Genomic DNA, 17924 nt, shown 5'->3' on the forward strand with positions numbered 1-17924 from the left:
GAGAGATCAGTCAAACATGGGCTATGGAGGTGGAGACTTGTCACATATAGGCTATGTGGTAGAGGGTTTTGTCACAAACTGGGGGTAGAAAGTTCAGTCACACAGACTGTGAGGGAAGAGAGTTCAGTCACACACAGACTTTGGAGGGGAAAAGATCAGTCACACCCAGGCTGTGCAAATGGAGAGATCAGTTACAGCCAGGCAGGGGGAAAGAAGAGGTCAGCTGCACACAGCCTATGGGGTACGAGAGATCAGTCACAGACAGAGAGTGTGGCTGGGCAGATCAGAGGCATAAGTGAGATGTAAGGACAGAGATAGTTGAACTCACAGGGTCTAGTGCAGTTAATCTCGTCACTCCGGTCTTTGCAGTCAATGATGCCATCACACACTGAGGACTTGGGTACACAAACCTTGTTGGGACACATGAGGTAGCATCTACCTACTGAAAGGGACATTACAGACTGTCACGTACTAAACACATGAATCCTAAACTTCACCACATACTTAACACACTCACAACATGACAGGCACAAGTACATAAACATTACATACACACAAACACAGTATAAGCCTCACTGCACACTGTGCACATGCATACTAAGGGCTTCAGTATACTTAAAAACGAATCTGAATTTGGCGGATTCACAAAGGCTGTGGAACTGCTGTCAAATATTCTGCCGGGAGCAAATGTCTGTATACTCACTGCAACTTGAGGTCTGTTTGTTTATGTTTATCACTGGTATTTTCATCCGTTGCTCTGACCAATCAGTGGTCTGCAGTGTTTTCACGTCACCTTTTGGTATCGCCTCAGCTCGCTTGGAACCTCGATGGAGGTGATACCAAAAAAGTACCAGGTACTAGGTACTATTCACAACTTTTGCCCCATGGAAAACCAAAAAAAGTAGAGTAGAGTCGAGTCTAGTTGAGCCGATACCATGCGGTGGAAAATCGACTTTAGATGTTAAGAATAATAAAATTACGTAAGCCCCACAAGGACAACTTTCTCCCACCAGACTTTCACCTGCACACTTCAGGTTCTAGGGGGAGGCAGGGGCATTGAGTTTAAACACTTTATGAAGTTCCCATTGCAGTAAAGCTGCTCTTGCGCTCACCTTCTCCTGTTTAATAATTGCAGGATAATTATATTCTGCTGTCTGATCCATAAGAACAGTATCAATGCTAATATTATACACACCACACAACATATATTTATAAATAGGCCTATTTATATTAGAAATGTGTATTTTGTACTTGAAATGCGAGATCATTCAGCACATGTCGAAAAAGTTATTGCTAGTGCTTGGGGTTCTGCGCATATCAAAAGATTTTTTCTGATTACATGCTTGAGTCGTATAAACACATACATTGTTGACCAATTGCAAGCTACGGTGTATTGGGGTGCAGTGAATGAGGTGTTAAAATAAGCTTAATTTTGGTTGCAAACCCGCCATTTTGCCTTTGCGAATGTGCCCAATTTGAATTCACTGAAAATCAACTGTGCCCTTAAACCTTACCACACTGAACACATGCACAGCTGCATGCATTATCAGACACTCTGCTTCATTCTGAACAAATATATGCAAAAGACAAAATGGCAACACACATACACACACAAACACACATACTATGTACAATGCCTTAAAAGGTACAGCTTTACCACATTTGGACTCCTCACTGCTGTCTTCACAGCTGCTTTGTACACTGCTTTGTACATTGCACTGGCTAGCACGTGGCCTGCACTGACCATTCCCACAATGAACCTCTCCAGGCCTGCAAGCTGAAAAAAACAGATGTAGATCAACATGAATTTTACTCAAGAGTTTTCATTTCAGTTGCGTGCAGATCAAAACCAAGCTAACTGAGCCCAAATCATTCACCAGCTCATTGGTCTAGTCTTGATTGTCTTTGTAATCTTTAGGCTGATAAAGTTGGATAGTACCTGAATCTGCCATACACCAAGTTTTACAGGACTTAAACCCATGAATACCCTGTAAGCACAAAATTAGGTGCCAGTGTTTAACAATTGCATTTTAAAACCACGAGAGATAACAAAAGAAATAACTAGTCAGTCCCCTCCCACAAAGGAGGGCTGGTTGATGATAATGGTATTTTATAATCCAAGAACTGTCCCCAAGTCAAACAACTGCTAATACTACAGTAATGGGAATGATATCACCAAAATCCCCCCTGAGCCACAAGCAATAAATCCACTCTTTGTACACATGCTCAGAAAATTCAATGCATTATTTCCATTGAGCTGAAAGAATTTTAAAGCACTTGAAAACAAGCATTTCTATGTAGGCAAATAGAAATTCAAATGCGAAAAGTGCTTCTTACCAAAAAGACACTAAAAAATGATCTCAATTAGACATTCCAGTGCTGAGTAAATTACATAGAAGCAAGCTACCACCTGAATAAATTGACACTCTCTATTATCTACCCATTGTGACTTACCCCTGCTTGGAAATCCTGTATACATTACAGTAACCTTACAGTCTAGTGTTCTTCAAGCTCATTTACACAGCTTTTGAATGTTGTTTACGGCTTCCTTCTAGCTGAAATTGTGACTGAACTATTCTGTTGTGTACTGAGTTACTTTTACTTTAAGTTTCTGCATAGCACAGGAGTGGAAGCTTAGCACATGTTATCAGATTGTTTATCAGAGCTTTTGTTTGTCTATCGGCTAATGTTTGCATGAAGAACACGGCAATAGAAGTAAAGGCAATATATTATTGTAAATCATACATTTGATATTTTTATAAATAATTCAAATTTTCCTTTGTATGGGCTCAGCCTGTTGTCATCAGGAGGCTTATATACCTCTTTGATGCTACGAGCTATGCGAGTGGGAGCAAATCCTGGCAGGTTTTTGCCACACTGGTCTAAGGTGAGAAGTCAGCACAGTCAAGTCAACTGTAGAGAGCACTGCCTACTCACATGTGTGTATGTATTTGCATGTGCAGAAAGACAAGTCAGTGACTCAAGCAATGGAAGAGAAGTAAGAAGAGAAGGTTGCATGAGAAAGGGGTGTCACAAAGGAGGGCTGGGAAAGCGGAGGAAGAGAGAATCCCAGCTAACACAAAATTTCTCACACAGTTGCTGTGGTGTAGTGGCCAAGTCATAACATTGAAAAAACCTTCCAGTAACATTGTGAGAACATTTGTGTGTTATAGGAATGATACAAGATAGTGTTAAGAGAGACGAAGAGGAGTGGCCATCAGGTTGGAGGTGGAACAGGTTCTAAAGGAGACTTGGTCCAGCTGATTGCTTGACCTGTGCATGGGAGGTGACAGTGCCAAAGTGAAGTCATAAACCTACAGAAGGGGGAGGAATCTGGATGACTCCATGCCATCAAAGTGGATGACAAAATCAACCAGCAGGATCATGGGTGTTATATGTTCTGAGAAGAAGCTGAGAAGGATATCTAGTTTCTCTTGGAAGTCTTCCACAGGACTAAGTGGCCTGTAACCAGCAATAACATATTGTGGAGGGGTGGCATGGATAGGGCGCCATCTGCAGTCACCCTGCAGCCTGTAGGCTATTAGATAATTTTACTAACACATCATCAGCTAGATCGGGGACTGGAATTATAGACGCCCGTGGAAGCTGTTCTAACTTCTGGTCCCTGTTATAGTTTGTTGTAAAAAATGGATACTAAGAAGTGAAACTTCTCGAATAGCACATAATCATTTACCCACACCTGAGGAAAAGAATTATTTGTATAATTAGGATCCTATACGTTTTTTGTAAATACTTTAGTTCCTGTTCCCGGGATACTGATACTTACGGCACTTTGCCTCGTCCCGGCCATCAGAGCAGTCCTTCACTCCATCACAGACCTTCCGCAGAGGAATACAACGGCCATCTCCACAGCGAAACTGCCTTGGACAAGCTTAACAGATGGATACAACACACATACTTTTCAGAACACACTTTTCAAAAAGCAGCACAGTCATTTCACAAATGGGTATGTTTCTGCACAGGCTTTAATAACAAGTGCACTGTTGCTCAAGCAACTCCAGTGTTTCTGTTAGAGTTTAACTGGTGGAGATCCATACAAGTATATATAATGAGTAGTTCTGTGCATGTGCATAAATTTACATCTACACAGATATCTTGAAGACATAGTTCTGAACTGGTGTTTTAAATGTGTAGTTCCACATAAGTTTTTAAAAGGTCAGGGTGAGGTCTACAGGGGTGCCAGGGGGAGTTTAGCTCCCCTTAAAGGGGAATTCCACCATGGTTTAAAATTAAAATACCTGTAAAATATCTCTACCTGTACTGAGTGTAGCAATATAGCCTCAAACTACTGTGCATGCTCCAGGTGCATGCTTTACTATAGACTACAACAGGGCAGGCACTTACAGTCTATGGGTGGCCATTAGACAATGTCAAACATAGGATGCGACTCCTACTGAATACAAATGGAGGGGCTGGGAATCACTACTTGGCCTGGAAGCTGTTCTCGTACTTGATAGCAAGCTTGCCACTAAAGAAAAAAAATTGCGTTTACATTCAAGCTTAAGTTCTACTGAAAAGAAAATGGTGCTTTGCTGTAGTGTGGCAAATTTCCTGTAATAAAACAAACTCCCCTGAATGCATATTTTATTAAATTTAGGGTGGTCGGTTGCATATAACTGGATGATACAAATTAGGGTGGGAATTGGCTATATGCACCCTGTGTTGGGTGCCAATATTATAAGGAAAACAAAGCCCTGATATGAGCTCCCCGAATGTGACCATATGGAATGTAAAAAGTGTACACCAGCACAGGTGTTTTGCATGTGTATTGATGAACAGGTGTTTAAAATGTATAGTTCTACATGGGTGATACAAAAGTTGTAAATCTGTACAGGTGTTTGACAGGTGTAGTTCTGTTACAGGTGTTGACAAGTGATTACTGACAGCTCTCCTGAGTGAAAGCACGGAACAGGATGTAAAAGCCCTTGTGAGTGAGGGATTCATCCGAGTGGAAGTGCAGAACAACAGGGGATGAGTAGATCCTCTTCCTGATGTTGTCTATGATTGGGTTGCACAACCTAAGATACAAACAGAGCAGCCAATGGGGTTACATAACTTGAGAACCACTAAGCTAACAATGGGCGGCTAGTGTTTCTGTTTATCCTGCCATTGTACTCCTAAGCAGAGTTCAGACAGATTTAAAGATGCAAGCACAGTGAAAACTTGGAATTGGAAAAGTTGATGACCCCCCCACACATCCTGCCAGCTAGCCCTACAGACTTACAGGACCCTTTACGTGGGAGGATGTGGAGGCCTTCCCCCTGGACTTCCTGGGGGACATACAAATGTCTGGTTGCTGAGGCCTACCCCAGCCCCAGTACAGACCTGGATGGGTGGTCCAAGGAGGACCCGGGGCTCTGGTCTTATATGCTGAGGATGGGTCTGGGCAGAGCTGGACGGGTCCTTAGGGTGGGAGTGGTGAGGGAACACTCCCCGCCCAGACTGTGCCCCACTGGAGGGCAATGCTCTACAGCCATCTCCAGGGGAGCTGCCGAAAGAAGCTACCCCGCAGCCCTGTCCAGAGGTACTGTCAGAGGCCACAGCTCTACTGCTCTATCCTGAAGTGCTACTGGAGACCACCGCACCACTGCCTTGTCCTGAGAGCCAGCCAGAGGCAGATGCCCTGTCTAGAGGTCCTGCCAGAGGCTGCAGGTCCACTGCTCAGTCCAGGGGAGCCTCTGTGATTGTGAGCCCTCCAGAGGGTCCCTTGCCCCCTCCTGTCCCCGCAAACGCTCCAGAAGGTTCCACGCTGTCTGCTGCCATAAAATGATCCCTCCAAAAGACCCATACATTTCAGCTCCTCCCCCTCATGTTGCATTATCAGATCTGTACACATTATAATCTCTAACTGCAACAACCTAATTATTAACCTTATCTGATTGCCATGTTTCTGTTCAAACTCAAACATCAGGATTTGTTTCTTTAACCCAAATGTTAACAAGATAAAGCCTTGGAACCAGACTTGTCACATTAAAATGTCATATTCTGTTTCAGGAAATCAACTGGGATACGTAAAGTATTACAGTCACTATTATTTATATTATTCTTTTCCCTCATGTCTATATAACCATTTAAACTAGATTGTTTTGTGAAGTAGGAATAGCTGGAGAGATGGGTGACAGGGGAGAGTGGCAGAATTTTTTTTGTCCAGTCATGTAGTATTTAGTCAGGTGTGTGGGGTGGCATGCACTGTGTAAAGGATGTTTGCTGGTTGAAAATACAGAAAATACCGAAAATAAGCAATTGACGCAGGTCTGATATGGAATTTATATACAGAATTTGTGAAATGTTTCAACATGAATAACATATTAGTTCTTCAAAACTGTGCATATGTAAGAAGTGAAAAAACAGAAGACGTGTGTACTTGCAGAATGATGTATTCAAGGATCATCAAGCTAGCATTATGCTGGACTTACCGTATCCCATTGATATCCAACCAGTCTTTTTCACAGCTATCAGAGGAGGGCGAATCCTGAATGTCCAGCATCACGATAGTCAGAGAGAGCAAGTAGCCTGGCAATGGAGTCTGAAAGGAAAATATCAAATTAACACATGAAATGAGGCCCTTGAGGACCATCATAGTCAGGCCAGATATGAGTCTCCCAGCTAGACTCAAGCAGACTACCAGAGAGAGACTGCACTATGTGTACAGTGCTGTTAATGGACAATAAGTTTGGCTAACCCTTATGGTCCAGCTGCAGTCCACGTTGGGGGGGTAGTGGCTGGGGTAGTATGGTGATGTCACTGTACCATTCCAGGCCAAAAGCGATCCGCCACATCCTGAGGGACAGCGAAGGCACAGAGTTAGCAATCAGGACTTCAGCCCTCTCTTCTGCAATTACATATAAATATTATGACTATACCACAAAATGTGATGTCGTCATTCCTTATTTAATCATTCCTGATGCGGTAGTAAACATCCAACTTTTAGAGACAACATGAAATGCTTCCGGGAAGAAACATCATGTCAGACATGTAATTCACCAGGAAGCTTCAAAGTGCTCAGCCAGCATAGCCTGGAGATGAGATAGTAACCCTCCAGTTTCTGTTCTATCTGATGTGTGAATGTGTGTCTGAATGTGTGTGTGTGTGTGTCAGAGGGGGTGTTCATGCCACTGCCCCCTCCTCTTTTTTTACCAGATAAATTATGCGGCTTTCTTTTGGTCAGTCAGTTAGTTTTTGGGCAACCTGGAAGAAATGAGTCTTGTAACAGTTGGAAGTGGGCATCTAGGTCTGGCGTCCTACATTTAATCTCCGGTTCTTTTGGAATATTCTGCTGTCTTTTGGTTTCGGCATTTTGGATTACTTTGGGACAAATAAGCTGTTGTTTGTCATCTTCTCTCATCTATTTATTGTGTGACTGTCCATGTCTGTTACCTTGCTATTCGTTTTAAGGTAGTTGAACCTCGTCTTTAGATTAGACATGAATATTTGTTGTAGCTTAATAAATTTCTTAATTTATATCTGGTTGTGAGATGTACATTTTGATAAAGGTTGGTCCAAACAGTTTGTTCTGCCTATCAATGAATTTGGAAATTTGATTGATAATTCATTTATTTGATAATAAATTAAATTAAATTAAATCAAATAAAAATATTTTACACGTTGGGTAAGAGAGGTGTTTTAACGGTTAATGCACTTGTGTTCGGTATTCAGATTGCTGGACGTCAAACGAGGGAGTTAATGGTTAAAACTGGTGGGTTCGGATTAATCCTCACCATGATGACAATCATTACAGATATCATAAAACCTGAAGTTGTGACAGACTGGTTTTCCTCACACATAACCGTTGAAGAATGAAATTAAACTACATGCAGACTGAGAGAGAAGTTACAGTTATAAATCTTTTCACTTTGAAAAAAGACAACACTGAAATGTTTTGTTTTGTGAAAAAAATTGTATACTAACCACTATATAGTTTTATTTAAATTTTATTGGATGAGAACAAAAACTTTCCAAACTTATTTTTGTAAAAATTCTACAATAATTATATGATTGAATATGATTGAGTTGTGTCTTGACCTTTCTGGTTTCATAGAAGATTTTTAAAAATCTATATTGTGATTCATATTGTTATCATGATATTGTTATCAATGCTAATTATTGTGATAAGCATTTTAGGCTATATCGCCCACCCCTACTGGACTGGACTGATTAAAACCAAATGTCCCAGCAGAGTGATAGGAACACTGCTGTAAAACGGCACCCGATGTTAAACAGAGATCCTGACTATGGTCACTGAATATCCCATGACAATTAGTAGTAGGGGTTCCCTGTTTAAATTCCCTCAAATCTGGCTCCTGGTTTCAAAAATCTGGCAGAACTACGACTATTTCCACACTGACAGAGAATATGATGTCCGGCCATATTCTTGCTGTACCTGGCTCAGGGAGGGCTGTAGTTAGCTCCCACATATGCCACAGCAGTAGTGAGGACCCACCTGTTTTGGGTACAGCCTGGAAGTAAGCTTTAAACATGGCTCCATCCCTCTGTCTGTTGAAGGAGAAAGTCACCAGCATGACATTTCCTGATGAGATAAGCTTCATCACAGGAGAGGGTCCAGAAACAGGCAGGCCACACCACCTACCATAGAAAACCACAGTAAGCAATGATGAAGACTAGTGGTAGAAATATTGTGATGTAGATGACAGTAATGATGGTGATTGTGATAATGGGGAAAATCCCTAGCAGTACTCACCCTCAGACCCCACTGGTACTGCTCTTACCTAGCAATGATCTTGTTCTGCAGGGGCAGGAGGAAGTCGTACGCGGACAGTTTGTGGGCGGAGCAACTTCCGGGGGTGGCACCATGCAGAGTGAGGACCACCAGCCGGACCACATGACCTGCTGGGACTCGCAGGCGCCACTGGTAGTATGGCTTCTTCGGACTCACCAAGCTCAGGGTGCGATTGTTCCCATATTTGGCATAAAGATCAAAAGACATTGCTGTGGGGTTTAATGCAACAATGTGATTTCCATAAAATACTGCTTAATTTTACCAGTAAGAATTTTTTCATGTAATCAGACTATTTGGATAAATTTGTTCCTAAATGAATTTTTAAAAAAAGACAAAATCATGACACTCTTGTCCATTGTTCTGTGAAAGATGTGTTGGCAATAAGATATATACACCGAGGGAAATACAGGAAATGGTTGATAGAAATATAACAGGAATTCCAAATATTGTCTAAAGGAATGCAGTGTGTCAGCAAGGTATGCTCTATGAAAGTGAGGGGTTCAACCACATCACCTTGGAAACCCAGCTGCCACTTGATGCTCTGGAGAGAAGTAGGGTTTTTTATTTTATCCATTTTTTCATCAGAGTTATCATCCTCTGAGTCCAGCCCTACAGCAAAACAGAGAGGATTCAGCAAATTTTAAAAATGTATTACAGGAATGGAGGACAGCCTGGAAGTAGGAAACAGAGAAGATGCTCAGAATTAAAGAAAAGAGAGAGTACACTGGAAATTGGAACAGAGAGCAGAAAGAGAAAATAGAGGAGATGCAGGGGACTGGCACAGAGGGAGAAAACAGAAGTGATTGTGTGAATGATAGTTGATAAGAGATTACCCATCAGCACTGGCAGTGTATCATTGTTCTTCTCCAGAGAGTATAGCTCATTCCTGCTGAAAAGCAGCTTGTTGGTAGCGCCCAGCACCCTCTGCAGATGGTTAGCGCCAGTGTTGTGTACCTCCAGACCCACACCAGTGGGAGCTAAGAATTTACTCCAGTAAAACACCCGTAGCCCGTCCACTCCTTCACTGCCGTGAGACACATGCATACACACTCAGTTCACCACGTACAGTAAGCACCTAAGACACACACATCTTTGGCTAAAAGAGAATGGCTGTAGGCCAGGCCAGGGAAAATAAAGGGGATTATCTGTTAATTTCCTACCTGAATGCAATAATCCTTGAGTGGAGATGGTGGGAGTGCCACGGAGAGGACTCGTATAGCCGTGAGAACTGATCGTGTCACGTTGTCGTTCCGTTGCCACAATGACACCCCAGTGTAGATGGGGAAAAAGGAGAGGCGTAGTAAGTTGGACACTTTAACCCCACGGCAACAGGGTTTTTAAGACCAAAGCATAGTGTATGTGTATGTCATTGTGTATGTAGCCACAACCACTCTGTATGTGACTGGAACCTACATTCAGTTCACTTACATTTAAATATGATATATTCAAACAGCTGAATAGGGTAGGTGTTTTACTCAAAGGTACAAAAGCAGTGCTCTACCTGGAATCAAACCTGAAATCCTTACAAGCCCAGTTCCCTAACTACAGGCATAACATGACATCACTGTGTTCAAAAATGAAATGTTGGATGTATAGTTCAACATTTAAAAATAAAAAACAAACATTCCACATGTGGTTAGTTTAGGCAATCATCCAAATCTACTAAGTAATAGCCTAACTTGAAAAGGTGCCCACTGGAACAAATATTGTGGCCTCAATATGCATTAATTTGTTTTTTTATCAATTCTGCATTACAGTCCTTTGTAATGTCTACTTCAACTACCTCCTTTCCATTTTAGTAGCAGATCATTTGTAAAAGAAAAAGCACTTCCACTCTTTAAATATTGTTATCAGAAATGAATATGAGTGACTGCACTAAATTAAACAAAACAGCTTCAATTAAAAAGCTCATGTATGGATACTTGATTTTACAACTTTTTGTAGTTCACCATTCCAGGTGTCATGCACTTCAAATACCACATGGCTATTAGAATAGGCCATTCAAAGTTCAATGTGTGACATCACAGAGATTGCTGTAATAATACCAGAGGACATGGTGTGACAGCCCAGTAGAGTCTGGCTGCTGTGATATCGGAACATCTGCCTTGAGACACAAGATCCATTGTCTTATTCTCCACAATCTCATAACAAGAGGAGAGAGTAACTGTGGGCAGAGGCAATTTCAGGCTCTTTTTAATGAGCTGAACAAAACACAAACATGCAAACAAATTCACACCCACACCCTTTTCCCTCCCTGCCCATATCCCTGCAGATAGACTGGCAGGCAGTCCTACACTTCCCTAAACCTCACACAGCCCTATCCCTTGTCCCACCCATAGGCCTGTCCCTGTTTATGCTCTGGCCTTTGGCTCCACCCTGCAGTTCCAAAGTGCCTCTGATCATGCAGACAATGTTTTTATTGAGAGCAAGCTCTTCCTCTGCCTCTGCCCCGCACAGCTTTTCTCCTCCTGCCTGAAAAGCACAGGTCCTGGGGGAACTGGCCAAGCTGTGCTGCCTCATGGTGCCCTGCCAGGCTCCTGTTACAAACACCTTTACATTTAAAAGGGAAAGAGGGAGAGAAGGGGGGACAGAGTGAGAGAGACATAGATGGAGAGGGAGAAAGAGGAGGCGGCAGAGAAAAGTAGGGGAAGGCAGCAAAATCTTCAGACTGCATCTTGGTTCCCATCCCCTCCCATCCCCAACCACAACCCTTATACCTTATATAAAATTTCCGTTAATGTGATTTTAACAGTATTAGGCTTTTCTTCTTTGGGCTCATTATGGATCTAATCGGTATGTATTCAGGATTTGTATTTTGTGCCAATACAGGCTGTAAAACAGCTGTTTTCCATGACTTATCCAGGACAATGTGGCCTGTTTTTTTCCCTTGGTGTCCTGTAAAAGAGGAACAGGTGAAAGGACACTCACATAAGGGCTGAGGGCCTCAACCTGCAGCTGAAACTGTGGGGAGGTGGGGTCAGTCAGCTCTGGAGAGAAGCTTTGGTTCCTGAACTCCACACTTCCTCCCAGGTAGAACACTGCATAGGGTGGAGCTACAGTGGAAGGGTTTAAAACATCAGTCTGATCAGTACCACAACACTCACCTCAGTAACAGACATATCAGCATCACAAAAAATACAGACATATCACAATACACTCCACCTCATAAACCTCATGATAATAACAATAATTATTATTATTGTTATGGGTGGCAGTTTTATGAGAGTGAACCCACCTAAAACAATGTACAGCATGCATATGGGTTATGCAGTAATTGTAGGTAGTGGGAAACACTCTACTCTGGCAGTAATTTTATTCCAGAATTCTCACCACAGCTTTGGTGAAGAGCTAGGGAATTATAGAAATGATTGTGCTAAATGATTAAAGAATGATTAGATAGCTGGTTGATAACACCAGCAAGCAATGCTTAAAGCAAGCTGATCATTTTTTGTGAAACACAAATATACAATGATGTCTTTAGAATGTGCTGTTGCACACATTGGTGCACACGTGTGAGTATGTAAATCTTTGTGGACCTTCACATTTTGTTCAAACGTTGCATTTACAATGACCAGTAGAAACAAGTAAATTTTACAGACCATAATCAAGAAATATACCATGCTCAACACTGCCATTTAGTGGCAGGAAATATGAATTTATTTGGTTTTAATTCTGCTTTAAAATGGGTAATAAATATAAACCAAAGTACAAAGAGAAAACAGGCAATTAGATTTCTAACCAGCTTCAAGCCGAACACTGAAAATTTTAATTTATTTAATGCACCTATTACAAATCAAGTGACTGGCATGCATGCATGCATGCATATATATATATATATATATATATATATATATATATATATATATATATATATATATACACTTGTTTTGCCTTTAACAAGAAAAGCCAGAGGAGCACTGAGTCAGACGTGTCACACATTGTGGCTAGCACTTAAAAATATGCCACAGACAGGAATTATGCCACAGTGGCAATAAAAAATTATTAAAACAGAAATACTACACTTTATTTACACATATTATTTTTATTATTATTATTAGTTATTGTTGTTGTTACTGATATTACTAGTAGCCGTTAAATGTCAATGAATCATTATTATTTATGTTATGTTCGTTCATTAAAAATAAAATGTAATTACAAAGAAGTATTGTCAGCTGAATTTCTATATCCTCTATAGTGCCTATTTTAAACATACTTTTATCTACTTCTTCATGAACCATGTATCATTAATTTGCTAATTATTTTAACCAAAAATATCTCCATCCATCCATTTTCAATACCTGCTTACTCCTGGCCAGGGCATTGGGACAGCTTTGTGGGGCGGCATGCCCCATACCTATGCAGAATCGAGAGCTTAGCACTTTTCAGGGTTCCCAACAGAAATAACTGCAATTACCACAGACTCTTAGCCCATTGAAAACACTTCGACTTAAAAAAATGAAATATACTTTATTTCTCATTCATGGTAAAGGAAAAATGACTGAATCCATTTGTGTTTCTTTCAGCTAGAATGTGTGATTGCATGCATGTATGTGTATGCATGACTCTCAGCCTACATCTATATGAATTGCTATTATCACTAACTCATAACAGAGTACAAAAAGAAATGATATCTGATGAAAAACATGCTTTCAAGGTAAAAAAAAAAAAAGCCAAGTTACTCAGAGCACTGTCTAAAAGTCATTCATTCAAATCAAGACCTGCCATTAAAAGTATTGATATCAAAATTGTGCTAAGTTACATGCAACAATATTGCCTATCTTAGCTCAGACAAATTAAACACGCTGTATTCCACAGCAATGCTTCCCAATGTTTCCTAAATTCTTTCAAGTAACTTGGCCCTCCACAGGTAAAAATTTCTATTAAAGACTGGGGTTTTTTAAAAAAAAATCTTTTGTGTGGTTTTTACAACATATTTCCATAGTTGAGGGCATTTACAACATATTAAGCCATACCAGTCTTAACAGGCGGGGTTCCCTTTAATAAAGACGTTATATCCACGTCTGAATCCGGATGTCGTTTCGAGCCACACAAAAAAGAATTTAAAAAAAAAAAAAAGTCAAACAATTTCCATTTTCGACCGAAAACCATGGTGAATTCGACGTCGTTCCAACCGACCTGTGCCAGCTAGGAATCTTTTTAAATGTCAAAGATACACCATGAACGTAATAGCAGAGACTCAAAGTTCTCAAAATGTTTGATTTGCTTGATTTAAAAAACGTAACAACTTTCACAACGTTATCACTGTCCACTGGCAGGACATTATTTTTTGTCATGTGCAGTAGGCTATAATTATCTTTGTTCAATTTTCAACAAGCCTAAATTGAATAAAATCAATTTAACAGTTACAAAGACAGCACTTTTTTGACCCAGCCTGTAAAATGCATGTTTCGACACATAACTTTTGTTTCCGTATCCTAAATGCCAACGTGAAAATGCGGCTTCTAAGACGTATAAGGACCTGCGTCCGTTACAAGCCAAAATTTCATTTGGAGATGGGGGCGCTTGAGATAGGAAAAACGAAACCTTACGTAGGCAATAGGCTCCTGGCGACTATTGTACAAAGAACGAAACACACGCCTTTTAGCACTGAGTAATGGATTTTTAAAATAAACAGCAATGGAATGGTAATTCCGGGCAAATTCTTATTTTCCATCTGTGGGTGTGGGTTGGAGCGAACAAATTGAATTATATTAAGTGCTCCTCGGCACCTGGACTCCCCATTTCGCAGTTAAGCCATTGGGTATACGAAGGGAGGATGCGCTTATCTGAGATGTAATTCTTGCGTAGTGGGAGTGTGTAATAACATCAAACCCCAATGCCCTGCAATGGCGCACTGGGGTTTAATTGGTCCAGAAATATGACCACCTAGCTCGTACTGACACACCAAACACCACGTAGTTTTCCCAGCACGTCTCCCAACCAAGTTCATTTATCCCACCAAGCCCACACCTGCTTTCCTTAAATCATGGAGCAGGCACAGGTGCATGGCGGCAAAATGACTGTTATTTAGCTCCAAATTGGGGAGTAACACTCCACAGGCAACCTGAATTATCTTCAAACAGAAGGTGTAGAAGAAGAAAACAGTTAAAAAGCTGTCCCTCCATCCCTCCCCAAATTTGAACTTACATGCAAACAAAAATAGTATCAACGTGATGGCTACTGCGAGTAGTAGAACTGAAACCGCCCATTTCCTCCCATTGAAGGAGGGGGCACACAGCTTCTTCCCCACTTCTTTCCCTCCAGCCAAGGACTGGGATGGCTCTATAATTTCAGTCTGAAAGACACGAGATCATTAGGACATCATCCTGCTTCCACACTCACAGGAAACGCATTATTTGCTAAAAAATTACTTTGCAGAAATGGGCGACATATTAGTTAAATTTTATTGGCAAAATGTTTCATTTGCGCTTCTTAATGTACAAGTGTGATCTGACGACTGAAAATCAGAAAACGTCAAAAACATACATAAATAATTCCCCGGAACATTATCCAGAGTTGTTACACAAAGCGTAGAAACAGAACCCCCGTTCCCACGGCCCCGAGAGATCAAGACTCCCGTCATCCGTATGGCAGCGTTCAAACACAACACAATGAAGAGCAGCGCTTTCACACACACATGCATCAACTTCAAAACAGTATAATAAGTTAAACATAGTGCGTTTTCTGTATAGGACAACATAGCCTAAAATAATTTGTAATGGGTGCCTCGCATAAAAATAAAAGAAATAAGTTAAATTAAGAAAACGTCAAACATACGTGGAACATATTGTTGGTCTCATATCTCAGACAATATCCCTCTTTGTTTTCAATCCTTTCTCCTCAGTAATTGAAGTCACCTCTGTCCCTTACCTGTGTAGGTAGACTGTCACGGGGGCAGAGGCGAAAATTCGAAACGCTGTAAACTTCACAGGTTCGGTCGTTAGGTAACGCTTTCATGGCATAAGCGCCTGTAGCTCAGCTGCTAAAAATGCAACAAATCAATTACGCAAAGAAAACCGCATCGGTTCTTCTGAAAATACCTAGTAATTCCACCGCCGTTCACTACTGCGAGCGCCTTTCACTCTGTAGTTCGAGAGCAGGTGTCATATGGACCCGGCGTGCACCGCGGCAGTCTGAGATTTGATATGAGGGGACACCTACGGCTGCGAAATATATCCTGGAGAAATTACCTGTATATCTGAACGTAGTGGTTACGGGACGTTTAAAAACAAAACTTGATTTCAGCGCCACAAACAAGTTAAGTCTAGACTAGAAAACGAGCAGCCTAGCGCACGTTCCGGTCACGCTGGAGTCCACTGATGAAATCCTGACATCAGCTACCCCGAACGACCTGTCTGCTCTCCCCCGCCCAACAGCTTTCCCCTTTGTTGGATATTATAAAGAACGTTTATAACAGTTCCCTCTGAGCAATAGACGTCATTTCAACGTTTCGTCTATGATTTAGCTCTAATATAAACTAGCCCAGGAGGATCTGTCCGTCTAACATTAATCCCAAGCCCTATACAATAATACTTAGGTTACGTATTATTTTTTGCCTAAACTACCACACGCATTATCTATATAAATGATATTGCTAGTAATATAGCAAATTGTAAGGCTCATTTTTATGCAGATGACACAGTGCTTTACTCCTCAGCACCAACGGGCACCCAGGCTCTTACATACTTACATCTGCTTTTAATGTTATACAGCAAGCTCTAGCTGGTCTTACACTCGTTTTGAATACCGAAAAAAGTGCATGATCTTTTCTACTCGGAATACAACTATGCCAAATGCTTCCATATCCTCGATGACTGGTGCTCAAATTGAGCAAGCTCAGTACTATAAATATCTAGGTATCTGGCTGGATCATGATTTCTCTTTTAAAACTCGTGGCCAACTTGTTTTAAAAAATTAAAACTAAAATTGGGTTTCTTTACAGAAATAGATCCTGTTTTTCATTGGACAATGGGAAGAGGATTGTGCAGGCGACAATCTTACCCATATTTGACTACGGGGATGTCCTGTAAAGGCATGCCTCTAACAGTATTTTAAGGCCCTTGAACGCAATTTATCATAGCGCATTGCGCTTCATTACAGGAGATGGTTTCCGAACACATCATTGTGCTTTATATAGTTCAGTAGGGTGGTATAGGCTACTCTTCATTACAGAAGGAAGCAACATAGCATTTTATTTATTTATAAAGCCTTGCTAGGCAAACTTCCTCTCTACCTGACCAGACTTTTGTCCATCAAAATCGCAAGTCATCGTACCAGATCTCAAGATTGGATTACGTTAGAGGCACCCAGAACTAGAACAAATCTGGGTAATACCGCTTTTAGCACATTTGCGCCTTATATGCGGAATAAATGTCAGGATACACTAAAACTAGATTGCCTTATCACGATCGAGTCCTTCAAGAAACTAGTAATGGATATGATAGTAAAAGATAAATTAGGACAAACAGATAATTATAAATTAGGACGAACAGATAATTATTCCCTGTCTTTTTATGTTTTTAAAAAAAAATTTCCCATTTATTTGCGCTATAATAATTTTTGTTGCGCCAAAATCACCACTGACATTAATCAGATACATTGGAAAACTCTTATAAAGTTTAGTTTTATTATTTAATATTCTAAAACATTTAGGCCTAAAGAACATGCTGCACACTGTATGGGCCTACATGAAGGCATAGCCTAATTGTGCACTTGTGTGCACTGGCGTGTGTGCAGTTGCTGATCCGACTGCCGTTAGAGGACAGAAATGTACCACGAAGCATCTCATCAGAGAAGAGGAAGTTGAACACTTAGCGCATCAATTAAATTGGTGCGATTAAAAGTAATTATTGTCTAAACCAATATTTATGATGAAGAAATCTGGAGAAATCCATATTGAGACTAGACTGGCACTCAGAGATGCCGACACCCGCGAGCACAACACTAGCTCTCAACGTGTTCGTAACAAGCATTAGTAGCAAGAAGAAACGACGCTGAAGTTGGCTCCAGATTACAAAATTCCGGTCCAACCTTAAATCGGTCGCGTTATATGATTGGATGGTTCCACGGTCTTCCTTACGTGTTTGCAAAAGCTTTAATGTGCTTCTAAAATTGAACAATGGTGGTAATGTGAAAACATTTTTTTTCGATTATGTTACGTTCACTT

General features: G+C 40.9%; 1 protein-coding gene across 2 annotated transcripts in view; it reads right to left on the bottom strand.

Annotated features, from left to right (window-relative positions):
- Positions 1–16046, bottom strand: part of LOC118224760 (suppressor of tumorigenicity 14 protein) — a 28651-nt gene extending 12605 nt beyond the window's left edge. Inside the window, exons 1-14 of one of the 2 annotated variants that reach the window (XM_035412444.1) lie at positions 15629–16046; positions 14906–15053; positions 11687–11811; positions 9919–9986; positions 9592–9782; positions 9272–9367; positions 8748–8967; positions 8462–8604; positions 6704–6801; positions 6438–6547; positions 4906–5039; positions 3788–3892; positions 1658–1777; positions 329–442 (exon numbers count right to left, since the gene is read on the bottom strand). In XM_035412444.1, coding sequence (XP_035268335.1) covers positions 329–442; positions 1658–1777; positions 3788–3892; positions 4906–5039; positions 6438–6547; positions 6704–6801; positions 8462–8604; positions 8748–8967; positions 9272–9367; positions 9592–9782; positions 9919–9986; positions 11687–11811; positions 14906–15053; positions 15629–15715 — 1759 coding nt within the window. In that variant the 5' untranslated portion in view covers positions 15716–16046. Of the gene's footprint in view, positions 1–328; positions 443–1657; positions 1778–3787; positions 3893–4905; positions 5040–6437; positions 6548–6703; positions 6802–8461; positions 8605–8747; positions 8968–9271; positions 9368–9591; positions 9783–9918; positions 9987–11686; positions 11812–14905; positions 15054–15535; positions 15588–15628 lie in introns of those variants that run through there. The other variant, XM_035412445.1, reaches the window with a different exon arrangement.
- Between the last annotated feature and the right edge of the window lie 1878 nt (positions 16047–17924).

The sequence above is a fragment of the Anguilla anguilla genome, chromosome 4 (assembly GCF_013347855.1).
Source record: "Anguilla anguilla isolate fAngAng1 chromosome 4, fAngAng1.pri, whole genome shotgun sequence".
NCBI classification, from domain to species: Eukaryota; Metazoa; Chordata; class Actinopteri; order Anguilliformes; family Anguillidae; genus Anguilla; species Anguilla anguilla.